Genomic DNA, 20,265 nt, shown 5'->3' with positions numbered 1-20,265 from the left:
TGCCACAGACCACACAATAAATGATTGTATTTATCAGTGATCACTATGTCTCCTAGAATAACAGAAAAGAGAAAGAAAATACTATTTTCATTTTATTCCTTAGATCAGTGCAATGGAGCATGAGTTTTCAATAAAGGAACATGGGTTTGAAGTTCAATTAAGAGAAATGGAAGACAGTAATCGAAATTCCACTGTTGAACTGAAGCATCTCTTAGCTACTACACAGAAAGCAGCCAATAGGTGGAAAGAGGAAACGAAGAAACTCACTGAAAGTGCAGAAATTAGAATCAGTAATCTGAAGTAAGTACACTGTTAATTCTTTGATACATTTTACAGAAAAATTATTTAACCTTTAGTTTAATGTCCTTGCCATAATCTTTTTGTAAAAATATGTAAGTCTGTACCTTATACTTATATTTTTTACAGCAAATATTAAATTACTATGAAAAATGTTGACAATTATAGATCAAACTAATATTGTTTGTTTTATAAATTTTATGCATATCCCAGGAAATACAATGATTTTTGTTGGACATGGCAGTTTAGAATCTTAATACTATTCATAGATATAGCATAGTAATGTTCCATAGTTGCAACAGAATCTATTTGGCCTGCAAAGCCTAATATTTGTTCTTTGGCCCTTTAAGAAAAAATTTGCTGACGTTTGCTCAGGAAGAACATGAACTTTTATGATGAATGAAATGGGAAGCTATGAAGGGCTTTTAACAAAATGATATACTATTACTACTAAGTCACTTCAGTCGTGTCCGACTCTGTGTGACCCCATAGACAGCAGCCCACCAGGCTCCGCCGTCCCTAGGATTCTCCAGGCAAGAACACTGGAGCGGGTTGCCATTTCCTTCTCCAATGCATGAAAGTCAAAAGTGAAAGTGAAGTCGCTCAGTCATGTCCGACTCTTCGCGACCCCATGGACTGCAGCCTACCAGGCTCCTCCGTCCATGGGATTGTCCATGCAAGAGTACTGGAGTGGGGTGCCATTGCCTTCTCCATAACAAAATGATATGATCGGGCTTAAATGTTCAACAGATCACTTTGACTGCTCTATGATGAATAGCCTGGAGAGGGTCAAGGGTAGAGGAAGAGAGAAGATGAACCAGTACTGTGATAATCCAAGTATAAAATGATGGTAACTTGGATTAAGTTTCAAAGGACTAGAAATCATTTTTTAAAAGTTTGCTTTGGGCTATGTTAAGTATGAGCTACCTAAAAGATATTTAAGTCAGAATATCAACTTGTTAGGTACATAAGTTTGGAGTTCAGGAAAGATATTGCAACAAGAGCTATAAATTTAGGAGTGATTAACATACGCATAATTTTTAAAGTCATGGAATTAGAAGGTATAGAAAGTAAGTCTGGATAGGGAAATTAGGCTACTGAGGACTAAGTTCTAAAATTTAGTTTGGAGAAATGAAAATTTAGCTGAGCCTGAGAAAAAATACTGAGACAAACAAAAGAAAGACTAGTAAAAAAAAAATCAAAAAGAATGACATAAAAGTAGATGATATTTACTTTTTACAGATGGATAAACTGAGTCTGAGTGACATAAAGGAACTTGTTCAAGGTCACACAGCCAACAAAGTAAAAGATCCTGGTTTCAAATTTAGTCAGCTTGGATATAGTCAATATGGTCCTAACCATTAAAGTTTGCTTTGTTTTTTTGCCAGTTTATTTCTTTTTATTGAAGTATAGTTGCTGTACAATATTATATAAGTTATAAGTGTACAATATAGTAATTCACTATATTGTAATATAGTTTATAGTTACTGTAAAATATTGGGTATATTCCCTGTGTTGCACAATATATGCTTTTGCTTATTTTATACCTAGTAGTTTGTACATCCTAATCCACTACCCCTATACTAACCCTCCCCACCAGTAACCATAGTTTGTTTTCTATAGCTGCAAGCCTGTTTCTTTTTGTTATATTCACTAGTTTCTTTTCTTGGCTGAGCAGTATTCTATTGTGTATATATTTCATTTCGTCTTTATCCATCCATCTATTGATGGACACTTAAGTTGCTTCCGGTTTTTGGCAATTGTAAATATTGCTGCTGTGAACTTTGGACTGCATGTATCTTTTCAAAATAGTGGGTCTTTTTTTTCCTTTCAGATGAATATCCAAGAGTGGGATTGGTGCTTCTATCTTTAGTTGTTGAGAAACCTCCATACTGTTTTTTCCTCTCCCTCCGTACTATTTTCGATAGTGAGTGCCTCCGTTTACATTCTCGCCAGCAATGTACTAGCGTTCCATCGTCACCGCATTTTTGCCAGCACTTGTTATTTGTGTTCTTTTTGATGTTAGCCGTTCTGACAGGTGTATAGTGATATCCTGTTGTGGTTTTGATTTGCATTTCCCTGATGATAATGATGCTGGACATCGTTTCATATGCCTATTGGGCATCTGTGTGTCCTTTTTGGGAAAATGTCAGATAAGCAGGTACCACTATAAACTTCCCTCTTAGACCTGGTTTTACTGTGTCCCATAAGTTTTGAATTGTTGTGTTTTCATTTTCATTTGTCTCTAGGTATTTTTTAAATTTCCTCTCTGATTTAGTCAGTGCTCTGTTGATGATTTTGTAGCTATAGTTTGGCCTCCACATTTGTAGTTTTATAGTTTTTTTCCTATACTTGATTTTTAGTCTCATAGATTTGTGATTGAAAAAGATGCTTGATATGATCTCAGTTTTCTTAAATTTATCAAGGCTTCTTTTCTGGCCTAGCATGTTATCTATCCTGGAGAATGTTCCATTTGCACTTGAAAAGAATGTGTATTTTGCTGCTTTCAGGTGGAATATTCTCTCTGTATATAAATTAAGTTCATTTGATCTAATGTGTCATTTAAGGCAAGGATTTCCTTACTGATTGTATGTCTGGATAGTCTGTCCATTGATATAAGTGGGATGTTAAAGTCCCTGACTATTATTATTTCCTGTCAGTTTCTCCTATTATGTCCATTAATATTCACCTTATATATTTAGGTGCTCATATATGGGATGCATATATATTTACATTTGTTATATCTTTTTCTTGAATTTATCCCTTTATTATTATGTGTTGTCCTCCTTTGTCTCTTCCAGCAGTCTTAATTTTACAGTCTGTTTTATCTAAGTATTGCTACTCTGGCTTTCTCTTGATTTCTATTTGTAGGGAATACCTTTTTCCATTTCCTCACTTTAGCTTAATGTGTGTCTCTAGATCTGAACTGAGTCTCTTGTAGGCAGCATATGTATGGGTCTTGTTTTTGTATACAGTCAGCCAGTCTGTGTCTTTTGGTTGGAGCATTTAGACGATTCAAAATTAAGATAATTATTGAGATGTACTTACTGCCATTTTGTTAATTGTTTGGGGCTTGTTTTTGTAGATATTTCCCTTCTTTTGTTCTCTTCTTTGTGGCTTATGACTATCTGTAGTGTTTAGATTACTTTTTCTTTTTTTTGTGTGTATGTCTATTACAGATTTTTGTTTTGTGGTTACCACAAGGTTTTTGTAAAACATATTGCTTTAGATACAGAGCAGTTTTGGTTGTTTTTTTACATTCAGTTCAGTTCAGTCACTCAGTCATGTCTGACTCTTTGCAACCCCATGGACTGCAGCACGCGAGGCCTCCCTGTCCATCACCAACTCCCAGAGTTTACTCAAACTCATGTCCATTGAGTCAGTGGTGCCATGCAACCATCTCATCATCTGTCATCCCCTTCTCCTCCTGCCTTCAATCTTTCCCAACATCAGGGTCTTTTCAAATGAGTCAGTTCTTTGCATCAGGTGGCCAAAGTATTGGAGTTTCAGCTTCAACATCAGTCCTTCCAATGAACATTCAGGACTGATCTCCTTTAGGATGGACTGGTTGGATCTCCTTGCAGTCCAAGGGACTCTCAAGAGTCTTCTCCAACACCACAGTTCAAAAGCATCAATTCTTCTGTGCTCAGCTTTCTTTATAGTCCAACTCTCACATCCATACGTGACTACTGGAAAAACCATAGCCTTGACTAGACTGACCTTTGTTGGCAAAGTAATGTCTCTGCTTTTTAATATATGCTGTCTAGGTTGGCCATAACTTTCCTTCCAAGGAGCGTCTTTTAATTTCATGGCAGCAATCACCATCTGCAGTGATTTTCGAGCCCAGAAAAATAAAGTCAGCCACTGTTTCCACTGTTGCCCCATCTATTTGCCATGAAATGATGGGACCAGATGCCGTGATTTTAGCATTGTTTTACATTGCTGATCTCTAATTTCAAGTGCATTTTAAATACCTGCATTTATACTCTCTTCCCTCCATGATTACTATTTTTTATTTCATATTTTATGTCTGATTGTTTTGTGTATCCCTTAACTGCTTATTATGGATACAGATGATTTTACTACTTTGATCTTTTAACCTCCCTACTAGCTTTTTGTGTGGATGATCTTCTCCCTTTACTGTATGTTTGCCTTTACTAGTGATCTTTTCCATTCAGGAATTTTGTTTTTAGTTGTGGCCTTTCTTTTTCTCCTCGATAAGTTCATTTAACATTTGTTGGAAAGCTGTTTTGCTGGTGCTCAAGTTTATCTTTTGTTTGTCTATAGAACTTTTGATTTCTCTGTCAAATCTGAAGGAGAACCATGCTGGGTAGAAGATTCTTGTTTGTAGAGCTTTTGTTTTTGTTTTTTTCCTTTGATCATTTTACATATATGGTGCCACTCCTTTCTGGCCTGCAGAGTTTCTGCTGAAAAATAAGCTGATAGCCTTATGGGCATTCCTTTGTATGGTATTTGTTGCTTTTCCCTTGCTGCTTTTAATATTCTCTCTTCATCTTTAATTTTTGTCATTTTAATTATGATGTGTCTTAGTATGATTCCTCTTTGGAACTCTCTGCACTTCGGGACGTGGGACTTTGGAATTCTCTGCACTTCCTGGACTTTCTTTTCCCAGGCTTAGAAAGTTTTGAGTTATTATGACTTCGGATATTTTCTCCGACCCTTTCTCTCTGAAATGCTAATGCTAGTATGCTTGACATTGTCCCAGAGGTCTCTTACACTATCCTCATTTCTTTTTGTTCTTTTTTCTTTATCTGTACAGTGGCAGTGATTTCCTTTGCTCTGTCTTCCAGCTCACTGATGCATTCCTGTGTATCATTTAGTCTCCTGTTGTTTCCTTCTAGTGTATTTTTCATTTCATTTGTAGTCTTCATCTCTGCTTAGTTGGTCTTTTATGTTTTCTCTTTATAACAAAAACTACTAACTTCTCACTCTCTGTATACATTCTTTTCCCGAGTTCTTTCATCATCTTTTCAATCATTACTCTGAACCCTTTCTTGGTATATTGTCTGTCTACAGTTTACTTATTTCTTCATCTAGGATTTTATCTCTTCTTTCATCTGGAGTATATCCCTCTGCCTCCTCCTTTTGCCTAAGTTGCTATTTGTATCTTTACGTATGTGGTAGGTTAGTCACACTTTTCAACTTTGGAGAAGCAGCCTTCTGTAGGAAACATCCTGTGCATCCCAGCAGTACACTCCCCTCCCATCGCTCAAATTATAGGTTCTAGGGGTTCCCTCAAGAGGGCTGCATGGGTCCTTCTGTTGTGGCGGGCTGACTATGTGGCAGTCTGGTGGGCTTGTTGTCCTGTAGCCTGATTGGTTGCCAGGCCTTACCTTGTATGGATGCTCCTGTGTACTAGTTAGTGAGACCTAGTTATGAAGCAACTGGTTGTGGAGCCCTCAGGGGCCTCAGGGCTAATGCTGGCTCTCTGATGGGCAGAGTCAGCATTTATAAGACTCTGAGCTGTTGCCTGCCCTCTGCTTGGTGATTCTAGGTCCTAGGGTTAATGCCATACTGCTGCTGCTACTGCTGCTAAGTCGCTTCAGTCGTGTCCGACTCTGTGCGACCCCATGGACGGCAGCTCACCAGGCTCCGCCATCCGTAGGATTCTCCAGGCAAGAATACTGGAGTAGGTTGCCATTTCCTTCTCCAGTGCATGAAAGGGAAAAGTGAAAGTGAAGTTGCTCAGTCATGTCCGACTCGTAGCGACCCCATGGACTGTAGCCTACCAGGCTCCTCCATCCATGGGATTTTCTAGGCAAGAGTACTGGAGTGGGGTGCCATTGCCTTCTCTGAATGCCATACTAGTGGCAGGCATAGCTGCTTCCTGGAATCTGGCTGCAGGGCCCAAGGATCCCAGAGCTGATGTCAGATTGCTGATGAGCGGGGGCAGGTTCTTGACACAGTTGGTTTTGGGGGATTACTGTGTTCCAAAGCTTGTGTTGGCCTACTGTTAGTGGACTGGATATGCAGCCTACCAGATCATAGTTTTCTTGCCTCTGGTGTCTACCTTCTGGTGAGTGACGCTGGTCTGGAGGCTTGTGCAGGCTTCCTGGATGGCAGGGGTATTGCCTGCTCAGTGGTGAGTGGAGCTGAGTCTTGGTCCTTTGGGCAGGGCCATCTTTAGAGGCAGCTGAGGGCTCAGGATGTCTTTAAGCAGCCTGTCTGCTGATGAGTGGGCTGTGTCCCCACTCAGTTAATTTTTTGGCCTGAGGGATCCCAACTCTGGTGCCTACTGGCTGTTGGGTGGTGTCAAGTCCTGGCACTAATGAGCCAGAGAGAAGATTTCAAGATGGCAGCTACAAGCATCAGTAGCTGTGCGATAGATAGCTCCTAAGTATGGCTACCACCAATGTCTGTGTCCACAGGAAGAGTCACAGCCATCCCCACTTCTCCCAGAGACTCTCCAACAAGGTAAGTCTGGCACAGGCTTCAATCAAATTACTGCTTTTGCACGTAAAATTACTGTTGTAATTATACATGAATTATAAAAAGCATCTATTTGCAAATTACTGCTGGTGCACGTAGGATTTTGTGTGTGCCCTTTAAGAGTGAAGTCCATTTCCCTCAGTCCTGTGGGGCTCCTGAAATTAAATCCCGGTAGCCTTCAAAGCCAGATCTCTGGGGGTTTGTGTTCACAGTACAGAACCTCCAGGCTAGGGAACCCAACATGGGGCTCAGAACTCTCACTCTGCCTATAATTATCCTCCAGTTTATGAGTTGCCCACCAGAGAGTATAGGACTTGATTATATCAGGAGTCCACCCCTCCTACCCATCTCATTGTGGCTCCTTCACTACGTCTTTAGTTGTATATCTTTTCTGGTAGGTTTTGGGCTTTTTCATTGATGGCTGTTCTGCAGATAGTTGTTACTTTTGAGAAGAGGTGAGCTTGGAGTCTTCTTACTCTGCCAGCTTGGCCAACCCCTGCCCCCCCACCCCAACCATAATGTGTTATAAAATGCTAGTGACTGGTTGAGAAAGATAGAACTGAGAATGAACCTTTCGGTTTGGTACCCTGTGGTGCTTTTATTATTAATAATAAAAAGAAGAACAGTTTTGGTGGAATGCTGGAATGAAAATGTATTTAGAGCTAATTTGAAAGAAAGGGAAAATTTTGCTTCCATTTATTGGTGAGCTAGGAAATTTGGACCTGTCCTCTCATGACTAAAAAAGTTACATGAATTATAAAAAGCATCTATTTGCATTAAATAACTAACAGAAAATTATTACCTGTTTGACTTTATCCAAGGAATGCAAAATTATTAAAGCAAACAAATTGATATAATTTACCACATTACTTATTAAAAGAGAAAAATCTTAAGGTTATCTCAATAGATATAGAAAAAGTATTTGAGAAAATTTAATATGTATCCATTTTTGATTTTTAATATGTCTCAGAAAACTGGAAATAGAATTTACTTAATTTTATAAAGGTATCTATTCTAAATCAAACATTATTCTGAATAGCAAAACATAAATCTTAATAGTTTTTCTTTGAAAACTAAAAAGATGACCAAGAAGACCACTATTACCACTTCTGTTAGTATTTGTACCAAAAGTCTTAATCAGTGCATTATGTCCAGAAAAAGAAGTAAAAGGTATACAGACTGGAAAAGAAGAAAACAGTCATTCTTCATGGACATAATGATTGTATGTGTAGAAAATCCAGAATAATTCACAGACAGATTATTAGGTGAACATACAAAAACCAATTGTGTTTCTACATCCCAGCAACAAACATTTCAAAATAAAACTTTAAAAATAGTATAATTTACATTGCATCAAAATATATCAAATGTCTGTGAATAAATTTAACAAAGAATGTATAAGACTTTCACGTGAAAACTAAGATATTAAAAGTAATTGAAGAAGGTCTAAGTAAATAGAGATATCATATTAATTGGTCAGAATCCTCAATATTATACATTTGTTAATACCCCTGCCCTGACTATATATAGATATAGTGTAATCTCAGTCAAAATACTTACACATGGAGCAGTATCCAAAATATTAAGTGGAAAAAAAAAACATAGTATACAGTGTGTATACTATTCTACCCTTGTCAAGGTATTTACTAGCTTTGACTAGTGAAAGGACCAACTATAGTGACCAGTATTCAGATGCAGGTGAGGTATCCTAAAAGAAACCAGGACTCCTTAGATAAATGACCGATTACAGATCTGGGATAGGAAATCGTAGGATGAGCCTAGGAAACACTATGTGGTAGCAAAAGGCAAGGAAAATATCAAGATTATTGGGGTCAAATTAAAAGGACCCCGTAACCAACTTGAGGAAGCTCCCACTGTCCTATGTGGTGACAGTTTGATAGTTCATCAGAGAAAATATCTGCAGTAAATGGCAACATACCAAATATAGTAAAAGTCTGTGACTTCAGAATGATATTAAAGAAAAAATTCTTTGGTCACCTTTGGAAGATATTATAGAAACAGCTTTTTCTGGAAAGAAGATGAAGTCAAAATCCAGCATTTATTCTACTTTTCCTCTATTCACTGTACTTCATCAAATGCTACTTGGCCTTTTCCTATCATAATAGCCCTTACTTCACTGGTTAGGGAACCAGTGTCTGCATTTTGCCAGTTGGTTGCTTAATATGTCTCCCAATTATGTATCTCAGAACCAGGAAACAACCACAGGGTAGGATTATGGACACCCTGGGCCCACTGAGACAGGTCAAGCCAAAAGTCCTTTGCTGACCCACCTGCAATAACTTCTTCTCTGGTTGATGGACCACAGTGGTATTTAGAATCTCTAGGAATTTATCGTTTCCAGTAATCATTAAAGTGTCTGAATTTCCCCTTCCCTGTTGCATGGTTACCCTGCCTACTCTTCACAGGTTCTTTTTAGGGGAAGGCTAGGAGGAAGTATATATGAATGTATAAAAGTTTCCTTTAAAGGAACCTGCAGCTTCTTCCTTCATTCAAGGAGCTCTGAATCTGAACAGATTCAAGTTTAAGAACTCCACGACACTGTCTTATAGTGATTAAACACTGCTATTCACAAGATCTAGAGCTTTTCTTCTGCAGATCAAACAAGACGTGAGTAGACTGCCTATCTATTTCAGTTCTAGGATGACAGTGATAAAATTATCAAGCCCCAAAGATCTCTGCAAATCAGATTCTACTGATTACTATTTGAACTCTACTGCCATTCCAGTAATGATGACTGCATTTGCTTTGGAGATTTAAGGCCACTGCATTGCCCTTGCTGTTGAGAATTGTATCATTTTCATTAAATTCAGGTAGCCCGGTTCCATGGTAGTAGTTCCCACTGTCATTTCTGTCCCACAGAGAATAGCCACTACAGAGCTCATCAGGGATAATGAGGCACCCCTTCTGACTGTATTTCTCATAGTCCTGGGGAAGGCAGCATCCTCTAGACCCTCCTGAAGGAGGCAGTCTCCCTGATCTCTGGTAACTTTCTCAACACCACTGATTCTCACATGGGGATGAGTGTGTCCTCCTCTTTTCCTGGGAACATTTGTCTTGAGAATATTCAGACACATTAAGGGACACTATTGATAGCTAGTGTATAGGGGCCGGGGATGCTGGTAACCATCCTGCAGTGCTCAGGACAGTCCCACACAGCAAAGAATTTTCCAGCCAATGGTGTTAGTAGTACCATGGTTGAGAAAGTCTGCTCTATGCTGCACAAGGAGCTTTTTACATTTCAGTATTCAGTATAGGTCACCTTTGAATCCAGATTTTGTTCAACCAACCAAGCAAACCAAAATACATGAGCTAATTCATTGGATATAGAATATCTGCTTTGTGAGCCCATATTGGTAAACATGGCCTCATCCAGTGGTTTTTTATTTTTGGTTTTTGGTTTTCTGCTGTAATCTAGCACCCTGGGGATCTAGTCTCACACATACTCTCTGATTTCTATGTAAAATTGGCAAAATCATGTAATTATCATGGTGCTTTCTGCCACCTCAGAGGTCTTGTCTTCTACCTCATTTCCTAGAGCTAAGCAGACTTCAGTCTGGCTATATATGTAGAAACAATGGATGACAGCAAGGTAATTCCTGAAAGGAGTCACCTATTCGTTTCGAGGCAACCTCTTTAGGTGAGTCCTTTACAAATTCTTGAGGCAAAGGAGACTTACCTTCCTAAATAGAGAGGAAGGACTGCTTCTACTCTCAGAGAAAGCATTGCAGAATTTAGGGCTTCAAGGCTCTAGCTTCATTGGAGTCTGTCGGTTCACATGTCCCCATTTCAACTCATAGGGGAAAAAAGACCCTGCAAGGTTATGCATTCAGCCTGTGGTGTAATCCATCCATTCCTGGGATTAGACTTTGGATTTGGTTATCAGAAAATTCAGCTTTGCAACTACTGGAGATAAGGGTTTCTTTAAGGGTAGTAACAGCAGCTTCCGGCCCCCTAACCTAGACTTTGAACTCAGAATTTAAAACTCTGAGCCCTTTATTTTTATTTTCAGAGCTTTCCATTGTACCTGGAAGCTGCATTATTTTCTTCATTCCATGTCATTATTTAGTCATTCAAAATGTCACGGTATACAGGTATACTTGATTATACAGGTAGTAATTTAACTCTTTTACCGTGGATTACCAGGGTCCCCTTTACCACTGACCTTTAAATTTAAGCAAAGTATAGAACGAATTCTAGATAATTCACAGCCAGTTAGAGCACCCATTCATAAGGTTATATTCCTCTGGAACTACTTCTGGTACCAATTTCTCTATGCATCAGGGTTTATTCAAAGAAACAGAACTACTCCCGATAGTACTGAATAGCAATAGAGTATGGGATTTATTGTAGGAATTAGACCTTATGCAGTGGCACTAGTAGAGAATTCAATTCAATGCACTTGTCTCTGCATCTGATGCTAAACCTGAAGTCACTGTGGGTCTCTGAACCAGCAGTTGTGAAGGACAGCTGGATGCAAATGAGAACAGCTCACAAGGACAGACTGAAACCCTGTTTTCACCTGTCGCTCGTCACCTCCACCTCAAACCACTTTTGGGGATGACCTGCCCGAGAGGCTGTTGCCCTTCTCCATGGATCTGTACATGATCCAAGAGGCCAAAAGAGGAGGTCTAACAAGAGGCATAAAATGGAATTACTGTGGGTTCAGGTGGTGCCCCACACCATTATAGTGACCTAACATATCAGCAGCTGTGCATGAGCTGCCACAGTGCCAGGTATCCTGCCAGCCTTCACAGCTACTGCGTAAACGTCTCTTATGGTCAACACCAGCCCAGGACTAGGCAGGGAAAGGAATCCTGGGAAACATAATTACAGATTACCTAAGTTGATGCCGTCCAAAGCTACCACCATGTGTTTGTCATAATGTAATTCTTGATGTTGTGCAGTTCACAATGCTTACATAAGGAAGAACAAAACCATATAAAATAAATGAGGTTTAACATCAGTCTAAAGACTATGATGTGCGTGCTAAGTCACTTAAGTCCTGTCTGACTCTTTGTGACCCCATGGGCTGTAGCTTGCCAGACTCCTCTGTCCATGGGATTTTCTAGGCAAGAATACTGGAGTGAGTTGCCATTTCCTCCTCCAGAGAATCTTCCCAACCCAGGGACTCATGCCATGTCTCTTATATCTCCTGCATTGGCAGGCAGGTTCTTTACCACTGGCACCACTTGGGAAGCCACACACGTATTTATGATAGATAGCTATAATATGTTGAATATACACTGTTTGCCACTCTACATACTCCTTTAATCATCACAAAAACTTTATGAAGTAAATGCTATTATGCTCCCTGTATTAGGGTTCTTCAGAGAAACAGAACCAATAAGGTGTATGTGAGAGAGAGAGAGAGAGAGAGGGTGTGTGTGTGTGTGTGTGTGCGCATGTGTGTGTGTAAAGGTTTATTTTAATGAATTGGTTCAAGTGATTGTAGAGGCCTGGCAAGTCCAAACTCTGATTGAAAAGACTGTCAGGCTAGATAGTCAAGCTGTTCCTTTTCAAGTCTAAAGGCATGCATGGTGGAAATCTGAAAACCAGTGTTGCTGTTCGAGTCCAAAAGTCCTCTGTTGCAGAGTACCCTGTTGCTTGGAGGAAGTCAGCTTTTTGTTCTATTCAGGCCATCAACTGATTATATAAGGCCCACCCACATTATGAGAGGCATTCTGCTTTACTCAAAGTTCAGTGACTTAAATGTAAATATCATCCAAAAATACTGTCATTGAAACATCCAGAATAATGTTTGACCAAACATCAGGACACCATGGCCCAGCCAATTTGACACGTAAAATTAACCATCACATTCCCTGTGTCATACATGAGGGAGCTCTTGACTGTAAAAAAATTTATACAAGTCCACAGTTCATCATCTGCAATTCTAAATTCAGAAAAACTGAAAACAGTTTTTTACTAAGTTATCTTCCTACACTTCTGTGGCAAAACCTGACAGAAAATGATAGGCTGTTTTTGATAAATGTGTATCTATATATGTGCACATGTATATAGAATACACAGAAATATTTATTTCCTTTGTAATGCCTGTTAATATGTTTTACTGAAAAATATTTATGATTGTAATCATCTTCTGTCATACTCTTAACCCATAAAATACTTTTCCTGAATCCTTGGATTTTGCTATATTGTATGTGTAACTTGTGAACACCAACTAATCACTCCCAGTAGATTATTGATAGTGAATGTGTTTTATTTTAGTTTGTATTTTCTGAGGTATGGCTCAAAGTACTTGCCAAAAGGAAAGACATAAAGTGTTGCATTTAACTCCCTTGAGTCTGTCAAAGTAGTTTTAATACAACCCTGTCTGTTGCTTACAGTCTGGGCTAGAAAGATTGTTAATGCCCTTTACAAACTATGACTTCAGGAATACTACTTGATGTTTTAAAAAGTAATTTTACCCCAGTTATACATGCATTTCTTATTGTTATTCAGTTCAGTTCAGTTCAGTCGCTCAGTTGTGTCTGACTCTTTGCGACCCCATGAATTGCAGCACACCAGGCCTCTCTGTCCATCACCACCTCCCGGAGTCTACCCAAACCCATGTTCATCAAGTCGGTGATGCCATCCAACCATCTCATCCTCTGTGATCCCCTTCTCCTCCCGCCCCCAATCCTACCCAGCATTAGGGTCTTTTCCAATGAGTCAACCCTTCGCATGAGGTGGCCAAAGTATTGGAGCTTCAGCTTTAACATCAGACCTTCCAATGAACACCCAGGATTGATCTCTTTTAGGATGGATTGATTGGATCTCCTTGCAGTCCAAGGGATTCTCAAGAGTCTTCTCCAACACCACAGTTCAAAAGCATCAATTCTGCGGCGCTCAGCTTTCTTCACCGTCCAACTCTCACATCCATACATGACCACTGGAAAAACCATAGCTTTGACTAGATGGACTTTTGTTGGCAAAGTAATGTCTCTGCTTTTAAATATGCTATCTAGGTTGGCCATAACCTTCCTTCCAAGGAGTAAGCGTCTTTTAATTTCATGGCTGCAGTCACCATCAGCAGTGATTCTGGAGCCCAAAAAAGTAAAGTCTGACACTGTTTCCACTCTTTCCCCATCTATTTCCCATGGAGTGATGGGACCAGATGCCATGATCTTAGTTTTCTGAATGTTGAGCTTTAAGCCAACTTTTTCACTCTCCTCCTTCACCTTCATCAAGAGGCTCTTTAGTTCTTCTTCACTTTCTGCCATAAGGGTGGTGTCATCCGCATATCTGAGGTTATTGATATTTCTCCCAGCAATCTTGATTCCAGCTTGTGTTTCTTCCAGCCCAGCATTTCTCATGATGTACTCTGCATATAAGTTAAATAAGCAGGGTGACAATATACAGCCTTGACGTACTCCTTTTCCTATTTGGAACCAGTCTGTTGTTCCATGTCCAGTTCTAACTGTTGCTTCCTGACCTGCATACAGGTTTCTCAAGAGACAGGTCAGATGGTCTGGTATTCCCATCTCTTTCAGAATTTTCCACAGTTTATTGTGATCCACACAGTCAAAGGCTTTGGCATAGTCAATAAAGCAGAAATAGATGTTTTTCTGGAACTCTCTTGCTTTTTTGATGATCCAGCGGATATTGGCAATTTGATCTCTGGTTCCTCTGCCTTTTCTAAAACCAGCTTGAACATCTGGAATTTCACGGTTCACGTATTGCTGAAGCCTGGCTTGGAGAATTTTGAGCATTACTTTACTAGCATGTGAGATGAGTGCAATTGTGCGATAGTTTGAGCATTCTTTGGCATTGCCTTTCTTTGGGATTGGAACGAAAACTGACCTTTTCCAGTCCTGTGGCCACTGCTGAGTTTTCCAAGTTTGCTGGCATATCGAGTGCAGCACTTTCACAGTATCACCTTTGAGGATTTGAAATAGCTCAACTGGAATTCCATCACCTCCACTAGCTTTGTTCGTAGTGATGCTTTCTAAGGCCCACTTGACTTCACATTCCAGGATGTCTGGCTCTAGGTGAATGATCACACCATCGTGATTATCTGGGTCGTGAAGATCTTTTTTGTACAGTTCTTCTGTGTATTCTTGCCACCTCTTCTTAATATCTTCTGCTTCTGTTAGGTTCATACCATTTCTGTCCTTTATCGAGCCTATCTTTGCATGAAATGTTCCTTTGGTATTTCTAATTTTCTTGAAGAGGTCTCTAGTCTTTTCCAATCTGTTGTTTTCCTCTATTTGTTTGCACTGATTGCTGAGGAAGGCTTTCTTATCTCTCCTTGCTATTCTTTGGAACTCTGCATTCAGATGAGAATATCTTTCCTTTTCTCCTTTGCTTTTCGCTTCTCTTCTCTTCCCAGCTATCTGTAAGGCCTCCTCAGACAGCCATTTTGCTTTTTTGCATTTCTTTTCCATGGGGATTTTCTTGATCCCTGTCTCCTATACAATGTCACGAACCTCTGTCCATAGTTCGTCAGGTACTCTGTCCATCAGGTCTAGTCCCTTAAATCTATTTGTCACTTCCACTGTATACTCATAAGGGATTTGATCTAGGTCATACCTGAATGGTCTAGTGGTTTTCCCTACTTTCTTCAATTTAAGTCTGAATTTGGCAATAAGCAGTACAGTATAGTTAATTTACAGTGTTGTATTAGTTTCTGATTTACAGTAAACTGAATAAGTTATATGTATACATATAGCTATTATTTTTTACATGCTTTTCCCATGTCATTATAGAATATTGAATAGAGTTCCTTGTGCTATACAGTAGGTCCTTATTAGTTATCTATTTTATACATATATATATATAGTAGTGTATATATGTTAATCTCAATCTCCCAATTTGTCCCTCCTCCTTATTCTTTCCCCCTTGGTAACCATAAATTTATTTTCTACATCTGTGACTCTATTTCTGTTTTGTAAGTAAGTTCATTTATACCATTTTTTGAGATTTCACATGTAAGAGATATCATAATATTTGTCTTTCTCTATCTGAGTTCACTCAGCATGACTGTCTCTAGAAGGATCCACATGGCTGCAGATGGCATCATTTCATTCTTTTTATGGCTGAATAATATTCCACTGTATATACGTGTACCACATCTTCTTTATCTATTCCTTGGTCGGTGGACATTTAGGTTGCCTCCATTTCTTGGCTGTTGTAAATAGTGCTGCAGTGAATGTTGGAGTGCACATATCTTTTCAGATTATGGTTTTCCCCAGATACATGCTTAGGAGTGGGATTGCTAGATCATATGATAGCTCTATTTTTAGTTTTTTAAAGAACCTCCGTAACTATTCTGCACAGTGCCTGTACCCACTTTACATTCCCAGCAACAACATAGAAGGGTTCTCTTTTTTCCATACCCTCTCCAGCATTTATTGTTTGTAGATTTTTTGATGATGGCCATTCTGACTGGTAGAAGGTGGTATCTCATTGTAATTGTGATTTGCATTTCTCTAGTAATTAGTAATGTTGAGCATCTTTTCATGTGTCTCTTGGCCATCTGTATGTCTTCTTTGGAGAAATGTCTATTTAGGTCTTCTGTCTCTGGATTTTGGGGTTTTTTGTTTTGGTTTGGGTTTTTTGTTTGTGTGCTTCATAAACTGTTTTGTACATTTTGGAGATGAATCCTTTGTTGCTTCATCTGCAAATATTTTCTTCCATTCTTTGTGTTATCTTTTCTTTTATGTATGGTTTCCTTTGCTGTGCAGAAGCTTTGAGTTTAATTAGGTCCCCTTTGTTTATTTTTGTCTGTATTTTCATTACTCTAGGAGGTAGATCCAAAAAGATCTTGCTCCAATTTATGTCAAAAAGTGTTCTGCTTATGTTTTCCTCTAAGAGTTTTATAGTATCTGGCCTTACTTAGTTCTTGATCCATTTTGAGTTTGTTTTTGTGTATAATGTTAGAGAATGTTGAAATTTTATTCTTCTACATGTAGCTGTTCAGTTTTCCCAGCACCACTATTGGAGAGACTGTCTTTTCTCCATTGTATAGTCTTGTCTCCTTTGTCATAGATTAACTGACTGTAGGTGCATAGGTTTATTTCTTGGCTTTCTATCCTATTGCATTGATCTATGTTTCTGGTTTTGTGCCAGTACCATACTGTTTTGATTACTGTAGCCTTGTAGTATAGTTTGAATCTGGGGGACCTGATTACTTTCACTCCATTATTCTTTTTCAGTATTTCTTTGGTTTATCAGGGTCTTTTGTCTTTCCATACAAATTGTAAAATTTTTTGTTCTGTCTGTGAAAATGCCATTGGTAATTGGACAGGGATTGCATTGAATCTATAGATTACCTTGGGTAATATAGTTATTCTGACAATAGTGATTCTTCTAATCCATAAGCATGGTATATCTCTCCATCTGTTAGTGTCATCTTAGATTTCTTTCATCAGTGTCTTATAGTTTTGAGGATATGTCTTTTATCTCCATAGATAGGTTTATTCCTAGGTATTTTATTCTTTTTGACATAATGGTAAATGGGATTGTTGCCTTAATTTCTCTTTCTTATCTTTTGTTTTTAGTGTATAGGAATGTAAGTGATTTCTGTGTATTAATTTTGTATCCTTCAACTTTACCTAATTCATTGATGAGTTTTAGTAGTTTTCTTTAGTAGTTTTTTTAGTAGCATCTTGAGGATTTTCTATGTATAGTATCTTGTCATCTGCACACAGTGACAGCTATTCTTCTTTTCTGATTTGGATTTCTTTTATTTCACTTTATTCTCCGATTGCCATGGCTAGGACTTCCAAAACTATGATGAATAAAAGTGGCAAGAGTGAGTATCTTTGTCTTGTTCCTGATCTTAGTGGAAGTGCTTTCAGTATATCACCAATGAGAATGTTGCTATGGGTTTGTTTTACATGGCCTTTATTATGATGAGATGGACTTCCTCTGTACCCACTTTCTGAAGAGTTTTCATCAGAAATCAGTGTTGATTTTTGTCAAAAGATTTTTCTGCATCTATTGAGATGATCACATAGGGTTTGGGGGGTTATTTTCATGATCATATGATCTTTATTATTCAGTTTGTTAATGTGGTGTATCACATTGATTGATTTGCATATATTGAAGAATCCTTGTGTACCTGGGATAAATCTCACTCATGGTGTATGATTCTTTTAATGTGTTGTTGAATTCAGTTTGCTGGTATTTTGTTGAGGATTTTTGCAACTATGTTTATCAGTGATATTAGCCTGTAATTTTCTTTTATTCTCTAGTTATGGTATCAGAGTGATGGTGACCTCATAGAGTGAACTTGGGAGTATTCCTTCTTCTGCAAATTTTTGGAAGAATTTCAAAAGGATAGGTGTTAACGCTTCTCTAAATATTTGATAGAATTCACCTGTGTAGCCATCTGGTCCTGGGCTTTTGTTTCTTAGAACTTTTTAAATCACAGTTTCAATTTCAGTTCTTGTGAGTGGTCCATTCATATTTTCTATTTCTTCTTGGTTCAGTCTTGGAAGGTTGTACCTTTGTAAGAGTTCATCCATTTCTTCCAGATTGTCCATTTTATTGGCACATAGTTGCTTATAGTACTCTTTATGATCCTTTATATTTCTCTGGTATCCATTGTAACTGCTTTTTCATTTCTAATTTTATTGATTTGAGGCCCCTCCCTTTTTTCCCCTCAGTGATTTTGGCTAAAGGTTTATCAATTTTATCTTCTCAAAGAACCAGCTTTTAGTTTCATTGATCTTTTCTATTGTTTTCTTCATCTCTATTTCATTTATTTTTGCTCTGATTTTTGTGATTTCTTTCCTCCTACCAACTTTGGATTTTGTATATTCTTCTTTCTCTACTTGCTTTAGGTGTAATATTAGGTTGTTTATTAGAGATTTTTCTTGTTTCCTGAGGTAAAGTTGTATTGCTAAAAACTTCCCTCTTAAGACTGCTTTTGCTGCATCCCATAAGTTTTGGATCATTGTGTTTTCATTCTCATTTGCCTCTAGGTACTGTTCTAATTTTTTCTTTGATTTCTTCAATGATCCATTGGTGGTTTAGTAACATATTATTTAGCCTTCTTGTGTTTCTGTTTGTTACAAATTTTTCCTGTAATTGATTTCTAGTCTCGTAGCATTGTGGTCAGAAAAGATGCTTGATACAATTTCTGTATTTGTAAACTTACCAAGCAAGGCTTGATTGGTAGCCTAAGATGTGATCTATCCTGGAGAAAGTTCCATGTGCACTTGAGAGGAAAGTGTATTCAGTTGCTTTTGGTTGGAATGTTCTATAAATATCGATTAATTCTATATAGTATAAAATGTCATTTAAGATTTGTGTTTCCTTATTTTCTTTCAGAATCTGTCTGTTGGTTGTAAATGGTGCGTTAATGTCCACCATTACTATTGTGTTACTATTGATTTCCCCTTTTATGGCTGTTAGCATTTGCCTTATAGGAGGTGCTCCTATGTTGGTTATATATATGTATTTACAATTATTATATCTTCTTCTTGGGTTGGTTAGGGATTAATTATGTAGTGTCTTTCCTTGTCTCTTGTAACAGGCTTTATGTTAAAGTCTATTATGTGTGTTATGAGTATTGGAACTCCAGCTTTCTTTTGATTTCCATTTGTGTGGAATATCTTCTTCTCATCCCTCACTTTCAGCCTGTATGTGTCCCTAAGTCTGAAGTGGGTCTCTTGTAGACAGCATATATATGGGTTTTGTTTTTGTATCCAATCAGCCAGGCTGTGTCTTTTGGTTGGAGCATTTAATTCAGTTACATTTAAGGTAATCATTGATATGTATCTTCCTAATGCCATTTTCTTAATTGTTTTGGGTTGGGTTTTGTAGGTGTTTTTTCCTTCCCTTCCTCTTTGTTCTCTTCAGTTTGATGACCATTTTTAGTATTGTGTTTGAGTTGCTTTTTCTTTTAAGTGTGTATCTGTTGTAGTTTTTTGGTTTTCATTTCCCATGAAGTCATGATTTAGCAGTTTGTGTGTGTGTGTGTGTGTATAGATATATATGTGTGTGTATATAGATATACATATATATCTATATGTATCGATATACATACTTACATACATATATATGCACACATATATACACATACAAGATTGTTTTAAATTTCTGGTCTCTTAATTTTAGATACAGTTCTCATTTCCTGCATTTGTAGTCTTGTCTTATCACACTTGCTGGATTTGATATCATATTTTTAGAAGCAAATCTATGTCCAGCCCATATTCAAGGTGAGAATTAGGCCCCATGTTTTGAGCAGAATCTCAAAGAATTTGAGGACATATTTTATAACCATCATGAAACCAAGTGTGCATAGTTTTACTCTTGTGTAAATATTTGCCCACATTGCATTCCAGCTCAAGCACCATTATTTCCTCAATTTTCTTGTATTTCTCTAGTTCATACTAATATTTTCCTGTTTAGAAGTACTGAAGTTCTTAGAGTCTAAAATTATTTATTTATTTATTTATTTATTTTTTAATTTTCTTACATCTTTTAGATTAGGGTCAATGGACATACCCTCCATAGACCCTAAAATAAATATAAAAATTTGTTCTT

The 20,265-nt window shown here is 37.9% G+C and overlaps 1 protein-coding gene across 3 annotated transcripts in view; it reads left to right on the top strand.

Moving 5' to 3' along the window:
- Positions 1–20,265, top strand: part of SCLT1 (sodium channel and clathrin linker 1) — a 215,012-nt gene that overhangs the window by 155,077 nt on the left and 39,670 nt on the right. For all 3 annotated transcript variants that reach the window (XR_014068168.1, XM_081538256.1, XM_081538257.1), the window contains exon 18: positions 104–300. Coding sequence is in view for 2 of the 3 variants with exons in the window: in XM_081538256.1 (XP_081394382.1) it covers positions 104–300 (197 nt within the window). In the remaining variant the exon portion in view is untranslated. The remainder of the gene's footprint in view (positions 1–103; positions 301–20,265) is intronic.

This window comes from Giraffa tippelskirchi, chromosome 11 (assembly GCF_054371585.1).
Source record: "Giraffa tippelskirchi isolate mGirTip1 chromosome 11, T2T-mGirTip1v1.2.pri, whole genome shotgun sequence".
NCBI lineage: Eukaryota > Metazoa > Chordata > Mammalia > Artiodactyla > Giraffidae > Giraffa > Giraffa tippelskirchi.
This window is presented reverse-complemented; position numbering and strand designations above follow the sequence as displayed.